A 20,610-nucleotide genomic window follows, 5' to 3' on the forward strand; every position below is an offset into this window, starting at 1 on the left:
TATAACGGGGGCTACAGAGCCCAGTCTTTGAACACAGTCCGACTTGGGGGGCTTAATCGCCCACCCCACGAGCCTGAGAGGTTATGAGAGGATCATTCAGCGGCATAAAAACGAGGTAATAATTTAATTCATGTATGAGCCCCCATACACAGCATGGAGCCACAATTAGAGGGTAGGATACCCAACAAGAGACAGGCCTGGTTCCCCTAGGGGTGCATCGTGAGTATACACCGCCACAATTGCCACCTTAAGAACTGTCAGCCCATCAAGATCGGGTTCAGCAACGAAAGGATTGACAATCAATGCATCCCCTTGCTTGAGACATTGGGTTACCACAGTTCTATGGGTGATGGAGTGTGCCTTCCCAAACACTCGGGCGTCAAAACAGAAGGAGAGATTGCAGTCTCCGTGGTGTAGTGGTAAGACACTCGCCTGGCGTTCCGCGAGCGCTATGTCATGGGTTCGTATCCTGGCCGGGGAGGATTTACTGGGCGCAATTCCTTAACTGTAGCCTTTGTTTAACGCAACAGTAAAATGTGTACTTGGATGAAAAAACGATTCTTCGCGGCAGGGGATCGTATTCCAGGGACCTGCCCGAAACGCTACGCGTACTAGTGGCTGTACAAGAATGTAACAACTCTTGTATATATCTCAAAAAAAAAAAAAAAAAAAAAAAAAAAAAAGAAGTCCAAAAGAATATTCAAGAATGACAAAAGGTCGGTGGGAAAGAAAATGAGAAAGGAGATGGGGGAGGAAAATGAAACATAAGGAAGAAAAGATAGGGACCAGTAAAATTAGTGAAGATGGCAGCAGGATCATAAGGCTCTAAAAGGACAGAGGACCATCCCATGGAGAATCACACCCTGACAGCCATCTACCAAGCCCCCCTCATGACGACAATGTGCTGGAAAGGGAGGTGGCTCATTGGATAGATATCGTAACTTTTCACTTGATATCTAAGAAGTTGAAGGCATGGATGGACAAACTGCACGTTTTAGAAGATTACATAATTGCTTGAATCGCATTCTAAAAGTCAGTACAGATTGTATATATCCCCACTGGTAATGTTATTATTTGGAGAGCTTAAGCTCGGATAAAGCATATAATTCAGCTGTGAAAATAGATAGATGGTTTGGTAACCGCCATCCCTGTTCGAGGTAGTATTGCTGGATCCATACAGCGTTAGTGACTGAGGGAGCGTTCAGGAGGATGAGAGACACCATCTGTGTAAATTCAACCCATACTTCTGTTTAGATGGTACCTTTTTTTAACTATGTGCACCATATTACAATCATTGTCATCATAAGCAATTAGATAGTACAGCTTTGTACTCTATATTCCGAAAAAATGAAGATAAAAACTAACCTAAATATTCCTAGGCCTCGTATATAACACACATGGACTATATTAGCCCTAAGGTGGTTAGTTCAGGTTAGTTTAGTTTGTCTTTGCTGCATAAGAAACATCGTGTTCCGGTTTGTCCAAATTCAATAGTATTCATTTCTACTTTTTAATTGTGTTGAACTATGGTCCTCATACTCCGTATAAGTATTATGAAAACAGGAGGATGGACTGTTAAAACACTGTCGTATTTGGGTAGCAATTTTTCATCGTCGAAACAAAGACTGAGGCTATGGCAGAGTTTGGTGCAGACTTTGGAATAGCATATTCCAGTTGTATTGATGTTTTAAGAGTTATATAAAGCCAAGGTAGAATAGTGGGGACAGTAAGTTGGGTTTCACAATTTTGGAGTAAAGTGAGGTGTATATTGAGGTTATTTGTAACCCATGTAAGGAAGGGTTGTGTGATTGGTGATGAAACAGGGGTTATGTACTCACCTAGTTGTGCTAGTTGAGCTCTGGTTCTTTGGTCCCGCCTCTCAATCGTCACTCTACCAGTGTACAGATTCTTGAGCCTACTGGGATCAATCATTCCTATATTTGAAACTGTGAATGGAGTCTGCCTCCACCACATCACTGCCTAATGCATACCATCTGTTAACTACTCTTGACATGTGGGCTAACTGATGGGCTAATTTTTATCTGTATGGTTGTGTCCAGTGAGCAGTGGTACAGTGATAGTTGCCACACATTATGTCTCATCTGGTGGCTAAGCTTGTGAAGCCCTGAAGGCCGAGCATAAGAGTGGAATGCATTGCGACCCAAATGTCGCATGATTGTTTTGTATAACCTCAAGGCTCTGGAGGTAAGCAGGCTCAGCCGATGCATAGGCCTGACAGCAATACTCTAGTTGGCTGCGAATGTAGATTACAGAAGCGGAACAAAATTACATGGTGTGCTCCTGAGAACAGGAGCCATGGAGGTTCCCAAGTGCAGGAGCCTTGGAGGTTCCCAAGTGCAGGAGCCTTGGAGGTTCCCAAGTGAAGGACCTTGGACGTTCCTGAAAGCAGGTGCTGTGGAAGTTCCTGTAAGCAGGTGCTGTGGAAGTTCCTGTAAGCATGTGCTGTGGAAGTTCCTGTAAGCAGGTGCTGTGGATGTTCCTGTAAGCAGGTGCTGTAGAAGTTCCTGTAAGCAGGTGCTGTGGAAGTTCCTGTAAGCAGGTGCTGTGGAAGTTCCTGTAAGCAGGTGCTGTGGATGTTCCTGTAAGCAGGTGCTGTGGATGTTCCTGTAAGCAGGTGCTGTGGAAGTTCCTGTAAGCAGGTGCTGTGGAAGTTCCTGTAAGCAGGTGCTGTGGATGTTCCTGTAAGCAGGTGCTGTGGAAGTTCCTGTAAGCATGTGCTGTGGAAGTTCCTGTAAGCAGGTGCTGTGGAAGTTCCTGTAAGCAGGTGCTGTAGAAGTTCCTGTAAGCAGGTGCTGTGGAAGTTCCTGTAAGCAGGTGCTGTGGATGTTCCTGTAAGCAGGTGCTGTGGAAGTTCCTGTAAGCAGGTGCTGTGGAAGTTCCTGTAAGCAGGTGCTGTGGATGTTCCTGTAAGCAGGTGCTGTGGAAGTTCCTGTAAGCATGTGCTGTGGAAGTTCCTGTAAGCAGGTGCTGTGGAAGTTCCTGTAAGCAGGTGCTGTAGAAGTTCCTGTAAGCAGGTGCTGTAGAAGTTCCTGTAAGCAGGTGCTGTGGATGTTCCTGTAAGCAGGTGCTGTGGATGTTCCTGTAAGCAGGTGCTGTGGATGTTCCTGTAAGCATGTGCTGTGGATGTTCCTGTAAGCAGGTGCTGTGGAAGTTCCTGTAAGCAGGTGCTGTGGATGTTCCTGTAAGCAGGTGCTGTGGAAGTTCCTGTAAGCAGGTGCTGTGGAAGTATTTTAATTGTGTAAGTGTCACGAGATGAACTATAGCTGTGCTGTATGTATGTTAATCGTACATATTACGTTATAATAAGCAAGATCAGATGCGAGGTCAAGTCAGCTCACAAAACACCTTTATTATGTTTCGAATAACTTTTTTTCAAGAAAAGACGCTATTCCAGATAATTTTGTACAAAATACAAAATCACACAAGAATTGTGCATTTCTAAAGGCACAGTATAATTATTGCATGCAATAAACACAACCATATGAAATTTTAATAATATGATTTACAAGGAACAAATGGAGAGGTAAATTGGAAAGTGTATATTCGTTATTCTTTAATGTATCAAAAGTTTAAGGTTCTCTTGTTTGCATAAAAATACAATAACATGAAAGTGTATAGAAACTACAATGTACATACAAGAGTTTGTCTTATGTAACTCATGTTTGAGTTCATGGCTGGTACTGGTGTGATTTTATGACAACCACAAGAAAAAATATTTATTTATATTTATTACATTTACCAAGTAATATATCATATTTATGAAAAAACACATTACGAATGAAAGTAATTTTCACCAGTAATAGAGAAATATTTTGACTAACATTGCCCTCTTAAATGCAGAACTGCTTCCAGGCATTTAAGAAGACGATGAGAAGAGGAGACTTTGAGCAATAATGTGATGTAAGTTACTGCTGGCACACTTGTGTTCTCATTACAAGAGTGAGTGAAAATAACACCAACCACACTGTTTACGTATCAAAGTATTAAACCATTATTAACCTGAAAATTATACATATTCCAACTGAGTTTTGGATGCAAATAATTAAAACTAAGCTCATCAACAGAGATTTTGTTGCATACTACTCCTATAAAAATTAATTCTTTACAGCCAATGCTTCAAACTAAATTACTTTCTCCTGAACAATTTTCAGCTTTACTGAGTATTATATATGAAATTAATAAAACTTTTCCTGAAAAGGTTAAACTGATCACCACTATATTAACATGTAGGGCTGCATTTGTTTACAATAAGAAGTCAAACATCTTAATATTTGCGGTCAGTGAGATACCGAAAGGCTGTTTTTCTTGGCTTTCGTCCTTTCTTGGTCATCATGTATTTATGAATACTTACTGCTTTACAAATTATTTCCATGAAGAAAATAATGATCCTTTTCAATTTTAGAAAGTAATATTTTCCTGACAAACTAGTTGGAATGTTGCAACACTACTTTGAGTGCAACAATGAGACACTTGAATCTGTCTTTTACTCTGCTTCTACCTAAGATGTGCCTGTCCATTGTCTGTAGCAAATCTTTTTCAGGGGAAGTTTTCCCCTCTTTCTCGTTAAATTTGTTAGTCGTGTGGAGAGCAGTCCGCTCCTTCGTTACATCACTGGCCTGGTGTAGGATTTTTCGACGTGGTCTTACCTTCGGGGCCGAGATCATAATCAATAACATTTTCCAACAGTTTTTCCAAAGTTAAGCGAACACTGCATCTGAAAAGTCCCAACACATCAAGCTACAAGTCACTGTAAACAAAGGATAATAAAAGTAATGTAAACACACATTTGTCATGTGCCAATGGTATATCATATTATTTAGAAATAAATCACATGTTGTGTTAAAGCAACTCTCCTACATGAAGGACATACCCACTTGTGGCACCTTGTAGCCTGGAATTTCGTAGTACCTTGAGACGAAATTCTCAACGCAGCACAAATATCAATATAGGAGTGAGTAAGTGTGTATGTGTGTAGTTAGTTAGTTAGTATGTGTGTGTGTGTGTGTGTAGTTAGTTAGTTAGTATGTGTGTGTGTGTGTGTAGTTAGTTAGTATGTGTGTGTGTGTATGTGTGTAGTTAGTTAGTATGTGTGTGTGTGTGTGTGTGTAGTTAGTTAGTATGTGTGTGTGTGTATGTGTGTAGTTAGTTAGTTAGTATGTGTGTGTGTGTGTGTGTGTGTGTGTAGTTAGTTAGTTAGTATGTGTGTGTGTGTGTGTAGTTAGTTAGTATGTGTGTGTGTGTATGTGTGTAGTTAGTTAGTTAGTATGTGTGTGTGTGTGTGTGTAGTTAGTTAGTTAGTATGTGTGTGTGTAGTTAGTTAGTATGTGTGTGTGTGTATGTGTGTAGTTAGTTAGTTAGTATGTGTGTGTGTGTGTAGTTAGTTAGTATGTGTGTGTGTGTGTGTGTGTAGTTAGTTAGTATGTGTGTGTGTGTGTGTAGTTAGTTAGTATGTGTGTGTGTGTGTGTAGTTAGTTAGTATGTGTGTGTGTGTGTGTGTAATTACCTAAGTGTAGTTACAGGATGAGAGCTACGCTCGTGGTGTCCCGTCTTCCCAGCACTCTTTGTCATATAACGCTTTGAAACTACTGACGGTCTTGGCCTCCACCACCTTCTCGCTTAACTTGTTCCAACCGTCTACCACTCTATTTGCGAAAGTGAATTTTCTTATATTTCTTCGGCATCTGTGTGTGTGTGTGTGTGTGTGTTCACCTAGTTGTGTTTGCGGGGGTTGAGCTTTGCTCTTTCGGCCCACCTCTCAACTGTCAATCAACTGTTTACTAACTGCTTTTTTTCACACCACACACACACACACCCTAGGAAGCAGCCCGTGCCATCTGACTAACTCCCAGGTACCTATTTACTGCTAGGTAACAGGGGCATTCAGGGTGAAAGAAACTTTGCCCATTTGTTTCTGCCTCGTGCGGGAATCGAACCCGCGCCACAGAATTAAGAGTCCTGTGTGCTATCCACCAGGCTACGAGGCCCTGTGTGTGTGTGTACTCACCTAATTGTGCTTGCGGGGGTTGAGCTCTGGCTCTTTGGTCCCGCCTCTCAACCGTCAATCAACTGGTGTACAGATTCCTGAGCCTATTGGGCTCTATCATATCTACATTTGAAACTGTGTATGGAGTCAGCCTTCACCACATCACTTCCTAATGCATTCCATTTACTAACTACTCTGACACTGAAAAAGTTCTTTCTAACGTCTCTGTGGCTCATTTGGGTACTCAGCTTCCACCTGTGTCCCCTTGTTCGCGTCCCACCAGTGTTGAATAGCTCATCCTTGTTTACCCGGTCGATTCCCCTGAGGATTTTGTAGGTTGTGATCATGTACCCCCTTACTCTTCTGTCTTCCAGTGTCGTAAGGTGCATTTCCCGCAGCCTTTCCTCATAACTCATGCCTCTTAGTTCTGGGACTAGTCTAGTAGCATACCTTTGGACTTTTTCCAGCTTCGTCTTGTGCTTGACAAGGTACGGGCTCCATGCTGGGGCCGCATACTCCAGGATTGGTCTTACATATGTGGTGTACAAGATTCTGAATGATTCCTTACACAGGTTCCTGAACGCCGTTCTGATGTTAGCCAGCCTCGCATATGCCGCAGACGTTATTCTCTTTATGTGGGCTTCAGGAGACAGGTTTGGTGTGATATCAACTCCTAGATCTTTCTCTCTGTCTGTTTCATTAAGTACTTCATCTCCTATTCTGTATCCTGTGCCTGGCCTCCTGTTTCCACTGCCTAGTTTCATTACTTTGCATTTACTCGGGTTGAACTTCAACAGCCATTTGTTGGACCATTCACTCAGTCTATCCAGGTCATCTTGTAGCCTCCTACTATCATCCTCTGTTTCAATCCTCCTCATAATTTTTGCATCGTCGGCAAACATTGAGAGGAACGAATCTATACCCTCTGGGAGATCATTTACATATACCAGAAACGGTATAGGTCCAAGGACTGACCCCTGCGGGACTCCACTTGTGACGTCTCGCCAATCTGAGACCTCACCCCTCACACAGACTCGTTGTCTCCTGTTGCTTAGGTACTCCTCTATCCACCGGAGTACCTTCCCTCTCACTCCAGCCTGCATCTCCAACTTTCGCACTAGCCTCTTGTGTGGCACTGTATCAAAGGCTTTCTGACAATCCAAAAATATGCAGTCTGCCCACCCTTCTCTTTCTTGCCTTATTTTTGTTGCCTGGTCGTAGAATTCAAGTAACCCTGTGAGGCAGGACCTGCCATCCCTGAACCCATGTTGATGTTGTGTTACAAAGTTCCTTCGCTCCAGATGCTCCACTAGTTTTTTTCGCACAATCTTCTCCATCAGCTTGCATGGTATGCAGGTTAGGGACACTGGCCTGTAGTTCAGTGCCTCCTGTCTATCCCCTTTCTTGTATATCGGGACTACGTTAGCTGCTTTCCAAATATCTGGCAGTTCCCCTGTTGCCAGTGATTTGTTATACACTATGGAGAGTGGTAGGCTCAGTTCTCTTGCTCCTTCCTTTAGAACCCAAGGGAAGATTCCATCTGGGCCTATAGCCTTCGTCACGTCCAACTCTAGTAAACACTTCCTTACTTCCCCACCGGTAATCTCAAACTCTTCCAGTGGTTCCTGGTTAGCTATTCCCTCACTTACCTCTGGAATTTCTCCTTGCTCTAAGGTGAAGACCTCCTGGAATTTCTTATTCAATTCCTCACACACTTCCTTGTCATTTGTAGTGAATCCTTCCGCCCCTATCCTTAGTCTCATAACCTGTTCCTTTACTGTTGTTTTTCTCCTAATGTGGCTATGCAACAATTTAGGCTGAGTCTTTGCCTTGCTTGCGATGTCATTTTCGTATTGTCTTTCTGCCTCTCTTCTCATCCTGACATATTCATTCCTGGCATTCTGGTATCTTTCTCTGCTCTCCAGTGTCCTGTTATTCCTATAGTTTCTCCATGCCCTTTTACTTTGCTGCTTAGCTAGCCTACATCTTTGATTAAACCATGGGTTTCTCATCTTCATTTCTCTGTTTTCCTTTTGGACTGGGACAAACTTGTTTGCTGCGTCCTTGCACTTCTGCGTGATGTAATCCATCATATCTTGGGCCGTCTTTCCCCTGAGCTCTGTTTCCCATGCTATATCTGTTAGGAATTTTCTTATCCCCTCATAGTTTCCCTTTCGGTATGCTAACCTTTTGGTTTCGGTATCCCTCCTCGAGTTCAATAACCCTTCTTCAATCAAGTACTCAAACACCAGTACACTGTGGTCGCTCATTCCTACTGGGTCCTCAAAACCTATTTCTCTTATGTCGGAGTCGTTCAGAGTGAAGACTAGGTCGAGTCTCGCTGGTTCGTCATTGCCTCTCATCCTTGTGGGTTCTCCGACATGCTGGGTTAAAAAGTTGCTTGTCACCACCTCCAATAGTTTGGCTCTCCACGTATCCTCGCCTCCATGCGGTTCCTTGTTCTCCCAGTCAATCTTTCCGTGATTGAAGTCGCCCATGATGAGCAGGTGGGATCTATTTCTACAGGCAGCAGAGGCTGCCCTCTCAATTATAGTGTTAACTGCCTTGTTGTTGTTTTCATACTCTTGACTGGGTCTCCTGTCATTTGGTGGAGGGTTGTATATTACTGCTACTACTATTCTTGGTCCTCCCATTGTTATGGTGCCTGCTATGTAGTCTCTGAACTCCTCACAGCCCGGGATGGCCAACTCCTTAAAACTCCATTCCCTTCTCATGAGTAGGGCCACTCCGCCTCCTCCCCTACCTTCCCTCTCTTTCCTTATTACTGTATACTCCTGGGGAAACACGGCATTCGTTATGATTCCAGAGAGTTTTGTTTCAGTGAGTCCGATTACATCTGAGTTAACTTCTTGTGCTCTTTCCCTTAGTTCACTTGTCTTGCTTGTGATCCCATCTATGTTCGAGTACATCACCCTGAAACTGACTCTCTTCTGCTTCTTTTCTGGGGGGGACCTTTGGGATCTGGGGTGAGTGGGAGCTGGGGGGACCTGGCACGGGGGGATTGGTGGAGGAGGGAGGGCTTGGGGTGGTGGGGGAGAGGGGGAGGGTACAGGGGGTGGATAAGAGGGGGAGGGTACAAGGGGTGGATAAGAGGGGGAGGGTACAGGGGGTGGATAAGAGGGGGAGGGTACAGGGGGTGGGTAAGAGAGGGAGGGTTGGGGAAGCATGGGGGGAGGAGAGGCTGTGGGGGATAGGGGAGATGGGGGGGCTTGGGGGGAGAGAAAAGGGTGGAGGGCTTGGGGGGCGTGGGGGAAAAGGGAGGGCTGAGGTGGGTGAGGAAGAGGGGAGGGTTTAGGGGAGTGGGGGAGAGGGGAAGACTTAGGTGGGGTGGGGGGCTTAGGGGGGAGGGGGGGGAAGGGAGGGCATGGGGGTGGGAGAGACGGGAAGGCATGTGGGAGAACGGAGGGCATGGGGGATGGGGGAGAAGGGAGGTCCTGGGGAGAGGGGTGAGGGGGAGAAGGGGGGTGAGTGGGGGAGGGGGGTGGGTGGGGGGAGGGTGCCCTAGGTGGGTACTTAGTCGGGGGCTGACAGGGGATGGGGCAGGTTGGGTGTCTGTTGGGTAGAATGTGGGGGTGGTGCCCCAATCCCTGTGGCTGTTGCACTGTTTGAGGAGGGTTCTCCACTTCCCTCTGGGATTGTAGGGTTCTGGGTTGTGGTACTCTGATTTCCTTCTCTCTCCCTGCGCTCCTTCCTCGCGTCTGCTGTCCGTATTCTCTCTTTCCTTGTCATATCCCTCTGCAGGAATATTTTCTTGAACTTCTCTACACCTTTTAGACAACACTTCCTTGCTAGCAGTTCCTCTTTCACGATTTCGCTCATGAAAACCACCTTTATCATTCGGTCTCTGTCCTTGTTGTACTTTCCAAGGCTGAAAACCTTTTCAACATTTCGCTCAGCTCCCTCCATCCTTACCTCTTTAAGGATCTCTTTAATAATTTTTTGTCCTTGTCTCTCCGCTCCTTTGGTCTGGTCCCTGTTTGTTCTTTAATGCCTGCTACTACTGATTTCTCTCTATCAGCCGGCTAGTACATCTAGCTGCTTCCTGAGAGGAAGCCACTTCCATGGCAACTTCCTTAACCGCAGACCTAGCTTCAGGGCTCTTTTTAAGCATTTCAGCAAATGAGATCTGGGTTGTGGTGGTCCCCTCCACAGTAGCATTCTCATCTCCCTGGGGTACGGTTTGTGCCTGGTATTGTGGAAGAGTCTCCTTTAGGTATCTTATCTCCTCCTTTGCTGCCCTTAAATCATCTTACAGGTTGGCTACTGTCTCCCTCATTACCCTCAGTCCTTCACTGAATTCATTCTGCATTTGCTGGAGTACTTCCTTCATCCAGGCTTCCTGTTCCATCCCATCCTCTGTGTTTGTTCCAGTTGTGAATGTCCTGCGTTTGGCAGTCAGAGTTCGTCTCCCTTCCATGATTTCCCTATGAGTGTGTGTGTGAGAGAGAGAGAGAGAGAGAGAGAGAGAGAGAGAGAGAGAGAGAGAGAGAGAGAGAGAGAGAGAGAGAGAGAGAGAGAGAGAGAGAGAGAGAGAGAGAGAGAGAGAGACAGAGAGAGAGAGGGGGGGAGGGAGAGAGAGGGGGGAGGAAGAGAGATAGGGGGAGGAAGAGAGAGAGGGGTGGGAGCGAGAGAGGGGAAGGAGAGAGAGAGGAGAGGGAGAGAGGGGGTGAGGGGGAGAGAGGGGGTGAGGGAGAGAGAGGGGGAGGGGGAGAGAAAGGGGGAGGGGGAGAGAGAGAGGGGGGGAGAGAGAGAGGGGGAGGGGGAGAGAGAGAGGGGGAGAGAGGGGGGAGGGGGAGAGAGAGGGGGGAGGGGGAGAGAGAGGGGGGAGGGGGAGAGAGAGGGGGGAGGGGGAGAGAGAGGGGGGAGGGGGAGAGAGAGGGTGGAGAGAGAGGGGGGAGGGAGAGAGAGGGGGAGAGGGAGAGAGAGGGAGAGAGGGAGAGGGAGGGAGAGAGAGGGGGAGAGGGGGAGAGAGAGGGGGAGAGGGGGAGAGGGAGAGAGAGGGGGAGAGAGAGGGGGAGAGGGAGAGAGGGGGAGAGGGAGAGAAAGGGGGAGAGGGAGAGAAAGGGGGAGGGAGGGAGAGAGAGAGAGAGAGAGAGAGAGAGAGAGAGAGAGAGAGAGAGAGAGAGAGAGAGAGAGAGAGAGAGAGAGAGAGAGAGAGAGAGAGAGAGAGAGAGAGAGAGAGAGGGGGGGAGAGAGAGAGAGAGGGGGGGAGAGAGAGAGGGGGGAGAGGGGGAGAGAGAGAGAGAGAGAGAGAGGGGGGGAGAGAGAGAGAGAGAGGGGGGGGGGGCGAGAGAGAGAGAGAGAGAGAGAGAGAGAGAGAGAGAGAGAGAGAGAGAGAGAGAGAGAGAGAGAGAGAGAGAGAGAGAGAGAGAGAGAGAGAGAGAGAGAGAGAGAGAGAGAGAGAGAGAGAGAGAGAGAGAGAGAGAGAGAGAGAGAGAGAGAGAGAGGAGGTGTGTGAGTATATGGGGAGAGGTGGAAGGTGGAAGTGAGGGAGGGGGATGGAGAGGGTGTGTGGGGGTGGGTTAGTGCGGGAGGGTACAGAGAGAGGTTGTGCGTGTGTGCGTGTGTGCGTGTGCGTGTGCGCGTGTGCGTGTGTGTGTGTGTGTGTGTGCGCGTGTGTGTGTGTGTGTGTGTGTGTGTGTGTGTGTGTGTGTGTGTGTGTGTGTGTGTGTGTGTGTGTGTGTGTGTGTGTGTGTGTGTGTGTGTGTGTGTGTGTGTTGAGTGCAGGGGTGTTTGTGTATAGGGGGAGGGGTAGGGGGGTGTCTTGGGGCAGTGTAAGGCGTGGGAACGTGAGGGGTGAGGGTGGGTGAGTGAGGGTGAGCGGTCACCAGTGTGTGCGTGCGTGCATGTGTGTGTGTGTTTACACTGGCTTGTTGTGGTGAGGAGGAGGGGGCAGGGGTAGGTCTAGTCAGTGGCGGTGTAATGTAACACACAGGTGTGAGAAGCTAGTACCAAGCTGAGGCTCTTGAGCTACTTTTTCGTATTTTAATTAACTTATGTTCAAAGCTAATTACTATATAAAAACACTGTACACTTTATATGACTGACTTTGAGAGGCACTCACCTCCGAGTAAGCATCCCACAGCACAATTAGGTGATTTATGAAGCGATGTCCGATATTGTTGTTGACGTCCCCGCCAGAGGTCCTCCCCACGTGGTGGTCCAAACTCTTCCCTTCGCGGCCTCTGGTGCCACCGTCTTGCCACAATCTCGTTCTTTTTCAATTTTTTTTCTTATCAAACGTTATAAGAATTCACTATGTTGCGTTATCACTGCGTTGCTGTACCTTTCATATGACCAAAAACTATGTTTTGGGCTCACTGGTACGTAAATATCCCGAGAATATTGAAGTAATTCGCGGACTGCACGTCCTACCCTTGTTCACTGACCGGCGTCCTACTGCCTACTGTGTGTGTGTGTAATTACCTAAGTGTAATTACCTAAGTGTAGTTACAGGATGAGAGCTACGCTCGTGGTGTCCCGTCTTCCCAGCACTCTTTGTCATATAACGCTTTGAAACTACTGACGGTCTTGGCCTCCACCACCTTCTCACTTAACTTGTTCCAACCGTCTACCACTCTATTTGCGAAGGTGAATTTTCTTATATTTCTTCGGCATCTGTGTTTAGCTAGTTTAAATCTATGACCTCTTGTTCTTGAAGTGCCAGGTCTCAGGAATCCTTCCCTGTCGATTTTATCAATTCCTGTTACTATTTTGTACGTTGTGATCATATCACCTCTTTTTCTTCTGTCTTCTAGTTTTGGTATGTTTAATGCTTCCAACCTCTCCTCGTAGCTCTTGCCCTTCAATTCTGGGAGCCACTTCGTAGCATGTCTTTGCACCTTTTCCAGTTTGTTGATGTGCTTCTTAAGATATGGGCACCACACAACAGCTGCATATTCTAGCTTTGGCCTAACAAAAGTCATGAACAATTTCTTTAGTATATCGCCATCCATGTATTTAAATGCAATTCTGAAGTTAGAAAGCATCGCATAGGCTCCTTGCACAATATTCTTTATGTGGTCCTCAGGTGATAGTTTTCTATCTAGAACCACCCCTAGATCTCTTTCTTTATCAGAATTCTTTAAAGATTTCTCACATAATATATAGGTTGTATGGGGTCTATGTTCTCCTATTCCACATTCCATAACATGACATTTATTAACATTAAATTCCATTTGCCAGGTGGTGCTCCATATACTTATTTTGTCCAGGTCTTCTTGAAGGGCATGACAATCATCTAAATTTCTTATCCTTCCTATTATCTTAGCATCATCAACAAACATGTTCATATAATTCTGTATACCAACTGGTAGATCATTTATGTACACAATAAACATCCGTGGTGCAAGAACTGAACCCTGTGGTACTCCACTTGTGACATTTCTCCATTCCGATACATTGCCTCTGATTACTGCCCTCATTTTTCTATCAGTCAGAAAATTTTTCATCCATGATAGAAGCTTACCTGTCACCCCTCCAATATTTTCCAGTTTCCAGAACAACCTCTTATGTGGAACTCTGTCGAAAGCATTTTTTAAGTCCAGATAGATGCAGTCAACCCAGCCATCTCTTTCCTGTAATATCTCTGTGGCCCGATCATAGAAACTGAGTAAATTCAATGCACAGGATCTTCCTGATCGAAAACCATACAGTCTGTCTGATATTATATCATTTCTCTCCAGGTGTTCTACCCATTTAGTTTTGATTAGCTTTTCCAATACTTTCACTATTACACTTGTCAATGATACAGGTCTATAATTGAGGGGGTCTTCCCTGCTGCTACTTTTGTAGATTGGAACTATGTTAGCCTGTTTCCACACGTCTGCTACGATTCCTGTACACAGGGATGCCTGAAAGATCAGGTGAAGTGGAATGCTGAGCTCAGATGCACATTCTCTCAGAACCCATGGTGAAACGCCATCTGGGCCAGCTGCTTTGTTCCTCCCGAGCTCCTTTAGCATATTTTCCACTTCATCTCTAGACACCTCTATCCGCTCTATGTTGTTCTCTGGAATTCTTATTGTGTCTGGTTCTCTGAAGATTTCATTTTGTACAAACACACTTTGGAACTTTTCATTTAATGTTTCACACATTTCCTTTTCATTTTCCGTGAATCTGTTTCCCATTTTCAACCTCTGGATATTATCCTTTACCTGCAATATGTTGTTTATGTGTGTGTGCGTGTGTGCGTGTGTGTGTGTGTGTGTGTGTGTGTGTGTGTGTGTGTGTGTGTGTGTGTGTGTGTGTGTGTGTGTGTGTGTGTGTGTGTGTGTGTGTGTGTGTGTGTGTGTGTGTACTCACCTAGTTGTGCTTGCAGGGGTTGAGCTTTAGCTCTTTGGTCCCGCCTCTCAACCGTCAATCAACAGGTGTACAGGTTCCTGAACCTATTGGGCTCTATCATATCTACACTTGAAACTGTGTATGGAGTCAGCCTCCACCACATCACTTCCTAATGCATTCCATTTGTCAACCACTGACACTAAAAAAGTTCTTTCTAATATCTCTGTGGCTCATTTGGGCACTCAGTTTCCACCTGTGTCCCCTAGTGCATGTGCCCCTTGTGTTAAATAGACTGTCTTTATCTACCCTATCAATTCCCTTGAGAATCTTGAATGTGGTGATCATGTCCCCCCCTAACTCTTCTGTCTTCCAGCGAAGTGAGGTTAATTCCCATAGTCTCTCCTCGTAGCTCATACTTCTCAGCTCGGGTACTAGTCGGGTGGCAAACCTTTGAACCTTTTCCAGTTTAGTCTGGACTAGATATGGACTTCATGCTGGGGCTGTATACTCCAGGACTGGCCTAACATATTTGGTATACAAAGTTCTGACACAAGTTTCTGAATGCCATTCTTATGTTGGCCAGTCTGGCATATGCCGTTGATGTTATCCTCTTGATATGGGCTGCAGGAGACAGGTCTGGCGTGATATCAACCCCCAAGTCATTTTCTTTCTCTGACTCTTGAAGTATTTTATCTCCCAGATGGTACCTTGTATCTGGCCTCCTGCTCCCTACACCTATCTTCATTACATTACATTTGCTTGGGTTAAACTCTAACAACCATTTGTTTGACCATTCCTTCAGCTTGTCTAGGTCTTCTTGAAGCCTCAAGCAGTCCTCCTCTGTCTCAATCCTTCTCATAATTTTGGTATCGTCCGCAAACATTGAGAGAAATGAATCGATACCCTCTGGGAGATCATTTACATATATCAGAAACAAGACAGGACCGAGTACAGAGCCCTGTGGGACTCCACTGGTGACTTCACGCCAATCCGAGGTCTCACCCCTCACCGTAACTCTCTGCTTCCTATTGCTCAGGTACTCCCTTATCCACTGGAGCCCCTTACCAGCTACACCTGCCTGTCTCTCCAGCTTATGTACCACCCTCTTATGCGGTACTGTGTCAAACGCTTTCCGACAATCCAAGAAAATGCAGTCCGTCCAGCCTTCTCTTTCTTGCTTAATCTGTGTCACCTGGTCGTAGAATTCTATTAAGCCAGTCAAGCAAGATTGGCCCTCCCTGAATCCATGTTGGGGATTTGTCACGAAGTCCCTTCTCTCCAGATGTGTTACCAGGTTTTTTCTCACGATCTTCTCCATCACCTTGCATGGTATACAAGTCAAGGACAATGGCCTGTAGTTCAGTGCCTCTTGCCTGTCCCCCTTTTTGTATATTGGGACCACATTCGCCGTCTTCCATATTTCTGGTAGGTCTCCCGTCTCCAGTGACTTACTATACACTATGGAGAGTGGCAAGCAAAGTGCCTCTGCACACTCTTTCAGTACCCATAGTGTGTGTTCAGTGTGTGTGTGTGCGTGCATGCGTGCGTGCGTGTGTGTGTGTGTGTGTGTGTGTGTGTGTGTGTGTGTGTGTGTGTGTGTGTGTGTGTGTGTGTGTGTGTGTGTGTTTGTGTGTGTGTGTGTGTGTGTACTCACCTATTTGTGCTTGCAGGATCGAGCATTGACTCTTGGATCCCGCCTTTCCAGCTATCGGTTGTTTACAGCAATGACTCCTGTCCCATTCCCTATCATACCTAATTTTAAAAGTATGAATAGAGTTTGCTTCCACAACTTGTTCTCCAAGTGTATTCCATTTTTCCACTACTCTCACTCTAAAAGAAAAATTCCTAACATCTCTGTGACTCATCTGAGTTTCCAATTTCCACCCATGTCCCCTCGTTCTGTTATTATTACGTGCGAACATTTCATCTATTTCCACTTTGCCAATTCCCCTGAGTATTATATATGTCCCTATCATATCTCCTCTCTCCCTTCTTTTCTCTAGTGTCGTAAGGTTCAGTTCCTTCAGACACTCTTCATATCCCATCCCTCGTAACTCTGGGACAAGCCTCGTCGCAAACCTCTGAACCTTCTCCAGTTTCCTTATGTGTTTCTTCAGGTGGGGGCTCCATGATGGCGCGGCATACTCTAAGACGGGTCTCATGTAGGCAGTGTAAAGCGCCCTAAAAGCCTCGTCATTTAGGTTTCTGAATGAAGTTCTAATTTTCGCAAGTGTAGAGTACGCTGCTGTCGTTATCCTATTTATATGTGCCTCAGGAGTTAGATTAGGTGTCACATCTACTCCCAGGTCTCTTTCTCGAATCGTTACAGGTAGGCAGTTCCCCTTCATTGTGTACTGTCCCTTTGGTCTCCTATCACCTGATCTCATTTCCATAACTTTACATTTACTGGTGTTGAACTCCAGTAGCCATTTCCCTGACCATCTCTGCAACCTGTTTAAGCCCTCTTGGAGGATCCTACAATCCTCGTCTATCACAACTCTTCTCATTAATTTTGCGTCATCCGCAAACATTGACATGTATGATTCCACTTCTGTAAACATATCATTTACGTAAATTAGAAAGAGAATTGGTCCCAGCACCGATCCTTGAGGTACTCCACTTGTTACTGTTCGCCAGTCCGACTTCTCGCCCCTTACCATTACCCTCTGGCTCCTTCCTGTTAAGTAGTTCTTCACCCATACTAGGGCCTTTCCGCTTACTCCTGCCTGCCTCTCAAGTTTGTATAGCAGTCTCATGTGCGGTACTGTATCAAAGGCGCGTGTGTGTGTGTGTGTGTGTGTGTGTGTGTGTGTGTGTGTGTGTGTGTGTGTGTGTGTGTGTGTGTGTGTGTGTCTACATTTGTAACTACATCATATCTACATTTGAAACTGTGTATGGAGTCAGCCTCCACCACATTACTGCCTAATGCATTCCATCTATTAACTATTCTGGCACTGAAAAAGTTCTTTCTAACGTCCCTTTGGCTCATTTGGGTAATCAGTTTCCACCTATGTCCTCTTGATCGCGTACCACCCGTGTTAAACAGTTTATCTTTATCTACTCTGTCAATTCCTCTGAGAATTTTGTAGGTAGTGATCATGTCTCCCCTTACTCTTCTGTCTTCCAGTGCCGTGAGGTGCATTTCCCGCAGCCTTCCCTCGTAACTCATGCCTCTTAGTTCTGGGACTAGCCAAGTGGCATACCTCTGAACTTTTTCAAGTTTTGCCTTGTGTTTGACAAGATACGGGCTCCATGCTGGGGCCGCATACTCCAGGATTGGTCTTACATATGTGGAATACAAGGTTCTGAATGATTCCTTACACAAGTTCCTGAAGGCAGTTGTGATGTGGGCTTCAGAAGACAGGTTTGGTGTGATATCAACTCCCAGATTTTTCTCTCTGTCCGTTTCATGCAGGACTTCCTCCCCCATTCGGTATCCTGTGTCTGGCCTCCTGTTTCCACTGCCTAGTTTCATTACCTTATATTTACTCGGGTTGAACCTTTGTAGCCATTTGTTGGACCATTCATTCAGTCTGTCTAGGTCATCTTGTAGCCTCATAGTATCTTCCTCCGTCTTAATCCTCCTCATAATTTTTGCATCATCAGTAAACAATGAGACGAATGATTCTATACCATCTGGGAGATCATTTACATATATATGAAACACTATGGGCCCAAGGACTGAACCTTGCGGGACTCCACTGGGGTGCCCAATCTGAGACCTCACCCCTCACAGTGACCTGCTGTCTTCTGTTACTTAGGTACTCCCTAAGTACCTAAGTACTTAGGGATTAACGAGTGTGTGTGTGTGTGTGTGTGTGTGTTAGTGTGTGTGTGTGTGTGTGTTTTGTGTATTCACCTAGTTGTGCTTGTGGGGGTTGAGCTCTGCTCTTTCGGCCCACCACTCAACTGTCAATCAACTCCACTACTACCATTTTTTCCCCCCACACCACACACACACCCAGGAAGCAGCCCGTGACAGTTGACTAACTCCCAGGTACCTATTTACTGCTAGGTAACAGGGGCATAGGCTGAAAGAAACTCTGCCCATCGTTTCTCGCCGGTGCCCGGGATCGAACCTGGGACCACAGGATCACGTGCCCAGCGTGCTGTCTACTCTGCCACCGGCTCCCGTAAGACACACAAACACTGTGTTTGTTTGTGTTTGTGTATGTGTGTTTTGTGTGTGTATGTTTTTGTGTGTGTTTTTGTGTAATTACCTAAGGTAGTCACAGGCTGAGCTATGCTCGTGGTGTCCTGTCTTCCCAGTACTCTTTGTCATAAGACGCTTTGAAACTACTGACGGGTTTTGGCTTCCACTACCTTCTCAACTAACTTGTTCCAACCGTCTGCCACTCTGTTTCCGAAAGTGAATTTTCGTATATTTCTTCGACATCTTTATTTAGTTAGTTTAAATCTATGACCTCTTGTCTTTGAAGTTCCAGGTCTCATGGAATATTCCCTATCAATTTTATCAATTCCTGTTACTATTTTGTATGTAGTGATCATATCGCCTCTTTTTCTTCTGTCTTCTAGTTTTTGCATATTTAATGCCTCTAACCTCTCCTCGTGTGTGTGGGTGTGTTTTTGTGTACTCACCTAGTTGTGCTTGGGGGGTGGGTGGGTGGGGAAGCTTTGGCTCTTTGGTCCCGCCACTCAACCGTCAATCTACTGGTGTACAGAGTTCTGAGCTTCTCATGGTTCATTATTTCTACATTTGAAACTGTGTATGGAGTCAGCCACCACCACATCACTTCCTAGTGCAATCCATTTACTAACTACTCTGACACTGAACAAATTCTTTCTAATGTTACACACAGAGATCACACTAACGTGATGCATCAAATGAACAAATCCACAAGGGCCGTGACGAGGATTCGAACCTGCGTCCGGGAGCATCACAGACACTGCCTTAGTCGACTGAGCTACGACAGTGTAAAAGAGTTGAAACCGAAGTTCTACTGAACTTACTGGATACAGTATCCAGTAAGTATCAAGTATCTTACTGGATCCAGTGATTCAGTAAGTTCAGTAGAACTTCGGTATCAACTCATTTACCCTGTCGTAGCTCAGTCGATTAAGGCAGTGTCTGTGATGCTCCCGGACGCAGGTTCGAATCCTCGTCACGGCCCTTGTGGATTTGTTCTTTCTAATGTCACTGTGGCCCATATGGATACTCAGCTTTCACCTGTATCTCCATGTGCATGTACCACCCGTGTTAACTAATTCATTCTTGTCTACCCTGTCAATTCTCCTGAGAATTTTGTATGTGATGATCATGTCTTCCCCGGGCTCTTCTGTCTTCCAGCGACATTGAGGTGCAATTCCCCCAGTCTTTCCTCGTAACTCTTGCCTCTTTAGTTCTGGGACTTGCCGAGTGGCATACCTCTGAGCTTTTTCCAGCTTCGTCTTGTGCTTGACAAGGAACGGGATCCATGCTGGGGCCCGCATACTTCAGGATTGGCCTTGCATACGTGGTATACAAGGTTCTGAAAGATTTCTTACACAGGTTTCTGAAGGCAGTTCTGATTTTAGCCAGCCTCGCATATGCCGTCAATGTTATTCTTTTGATGTGGGCTTCAGGAAACAGGTTTGGCGTGATATCAGCTCATCGATCTTTTTCTCTGTCCATTTCGTGAAGGACTTCATCTCCCATTCGGTATCCAGTGTCTGGCCTCCTATTTCCTCCCCCTAATTTCAATACCTTACATTTACTTGGGTTGAACTTTACAGCCATTTGTTTGACCATTCCATCAGTTTGTATAGGTCATCTTGTAGCCTCATACTATCTTCCTCTGTCTTAATTCTCATCATAATTTTTGCATCATCTGCAAACGTTGAGAGGAACGAGTCTATTCCCTCTGGGAAATCATTTGCATATATCAGGAACCGTATGGGTCCTAGACCTGATCCCTGAGGGACTCCACTGGTGATAAAGCAATAGTGCTTTAAGCACTCATAGAATATGTGGCAAAGTGTAATTTTTCTCAGTAGAACACGGGGATTTTGCCACATCGCTATTATATTCACCATCTATATTATTGGGAATTATTCTTAACACAGCAGTGTTTGGACTGTAAACATCATAAAAACATTTCCCTTGAACCAACTTAATTATCAGTACCATTCCTTTCACTCCTGCCTGCATCTCCAGTTTGTGCAATAGTCTCTTATGTGGTACTGTGCCAATGGCATTCTGGCAATCCAAAAATATGCAGTCTGCCCAGCCCTTGCATTCTTGACTGATTTTTTTTTTTGCATTGTCATAGAATTCAATCATTCTGCAGGATCTGCAATCCCTG

The 20,610-nt window shown here is 45.6% G+C and overlaps 1 protein-coding gene across 2 annotated transcripts in view; it reads right to left on the reverse strand.

Annotated features, from left to right (window-relative positions):
- Positions 1 to 3,561: 3,561 nt before the first annotated feature.
- The window catches only part of LOC123752195 (uncharacterized), a 102,789-nt gene continuing 85,740 nt past the window's right edge, over positions 3,562 to 20,610 (reverse strand). Inside the window, exon 6 of one of the 2 annotated variants that reach the window (XM_069313618.1) lies at positions 3,562 to 4,735. In XM_069313618.1, the coding sequence (XP_069169719.1) occupies positions 4,630 to 4,735 (106 nt within the window). In that variant the 3' untranslated portion in view covers positions 3,562 to 4,629. Of the gene's footprint in view, positions 4,769 to 20,610 lie in introns of both variants that reach the window. The other variant, XM_069313619.1, reaches the window with a different exon arrangement.

The sequence above is a fragment of the Procambarus clarkii genome, chromosome 76 (assembly GCF_040958095.1).
Source record: "Procambarus clarkii isolate CNS0578487 chromosome 76, FALCON_Pclarkii_2.0, whole genome shotgun sequence".
In the NCBI taxonomy this organism is placed as follows: Eukaryota; Metazoa; Arthropoda; class Malacostraca; order Decapoda; family Cambaridae; genus Procambarus; species Procambarus clarkii.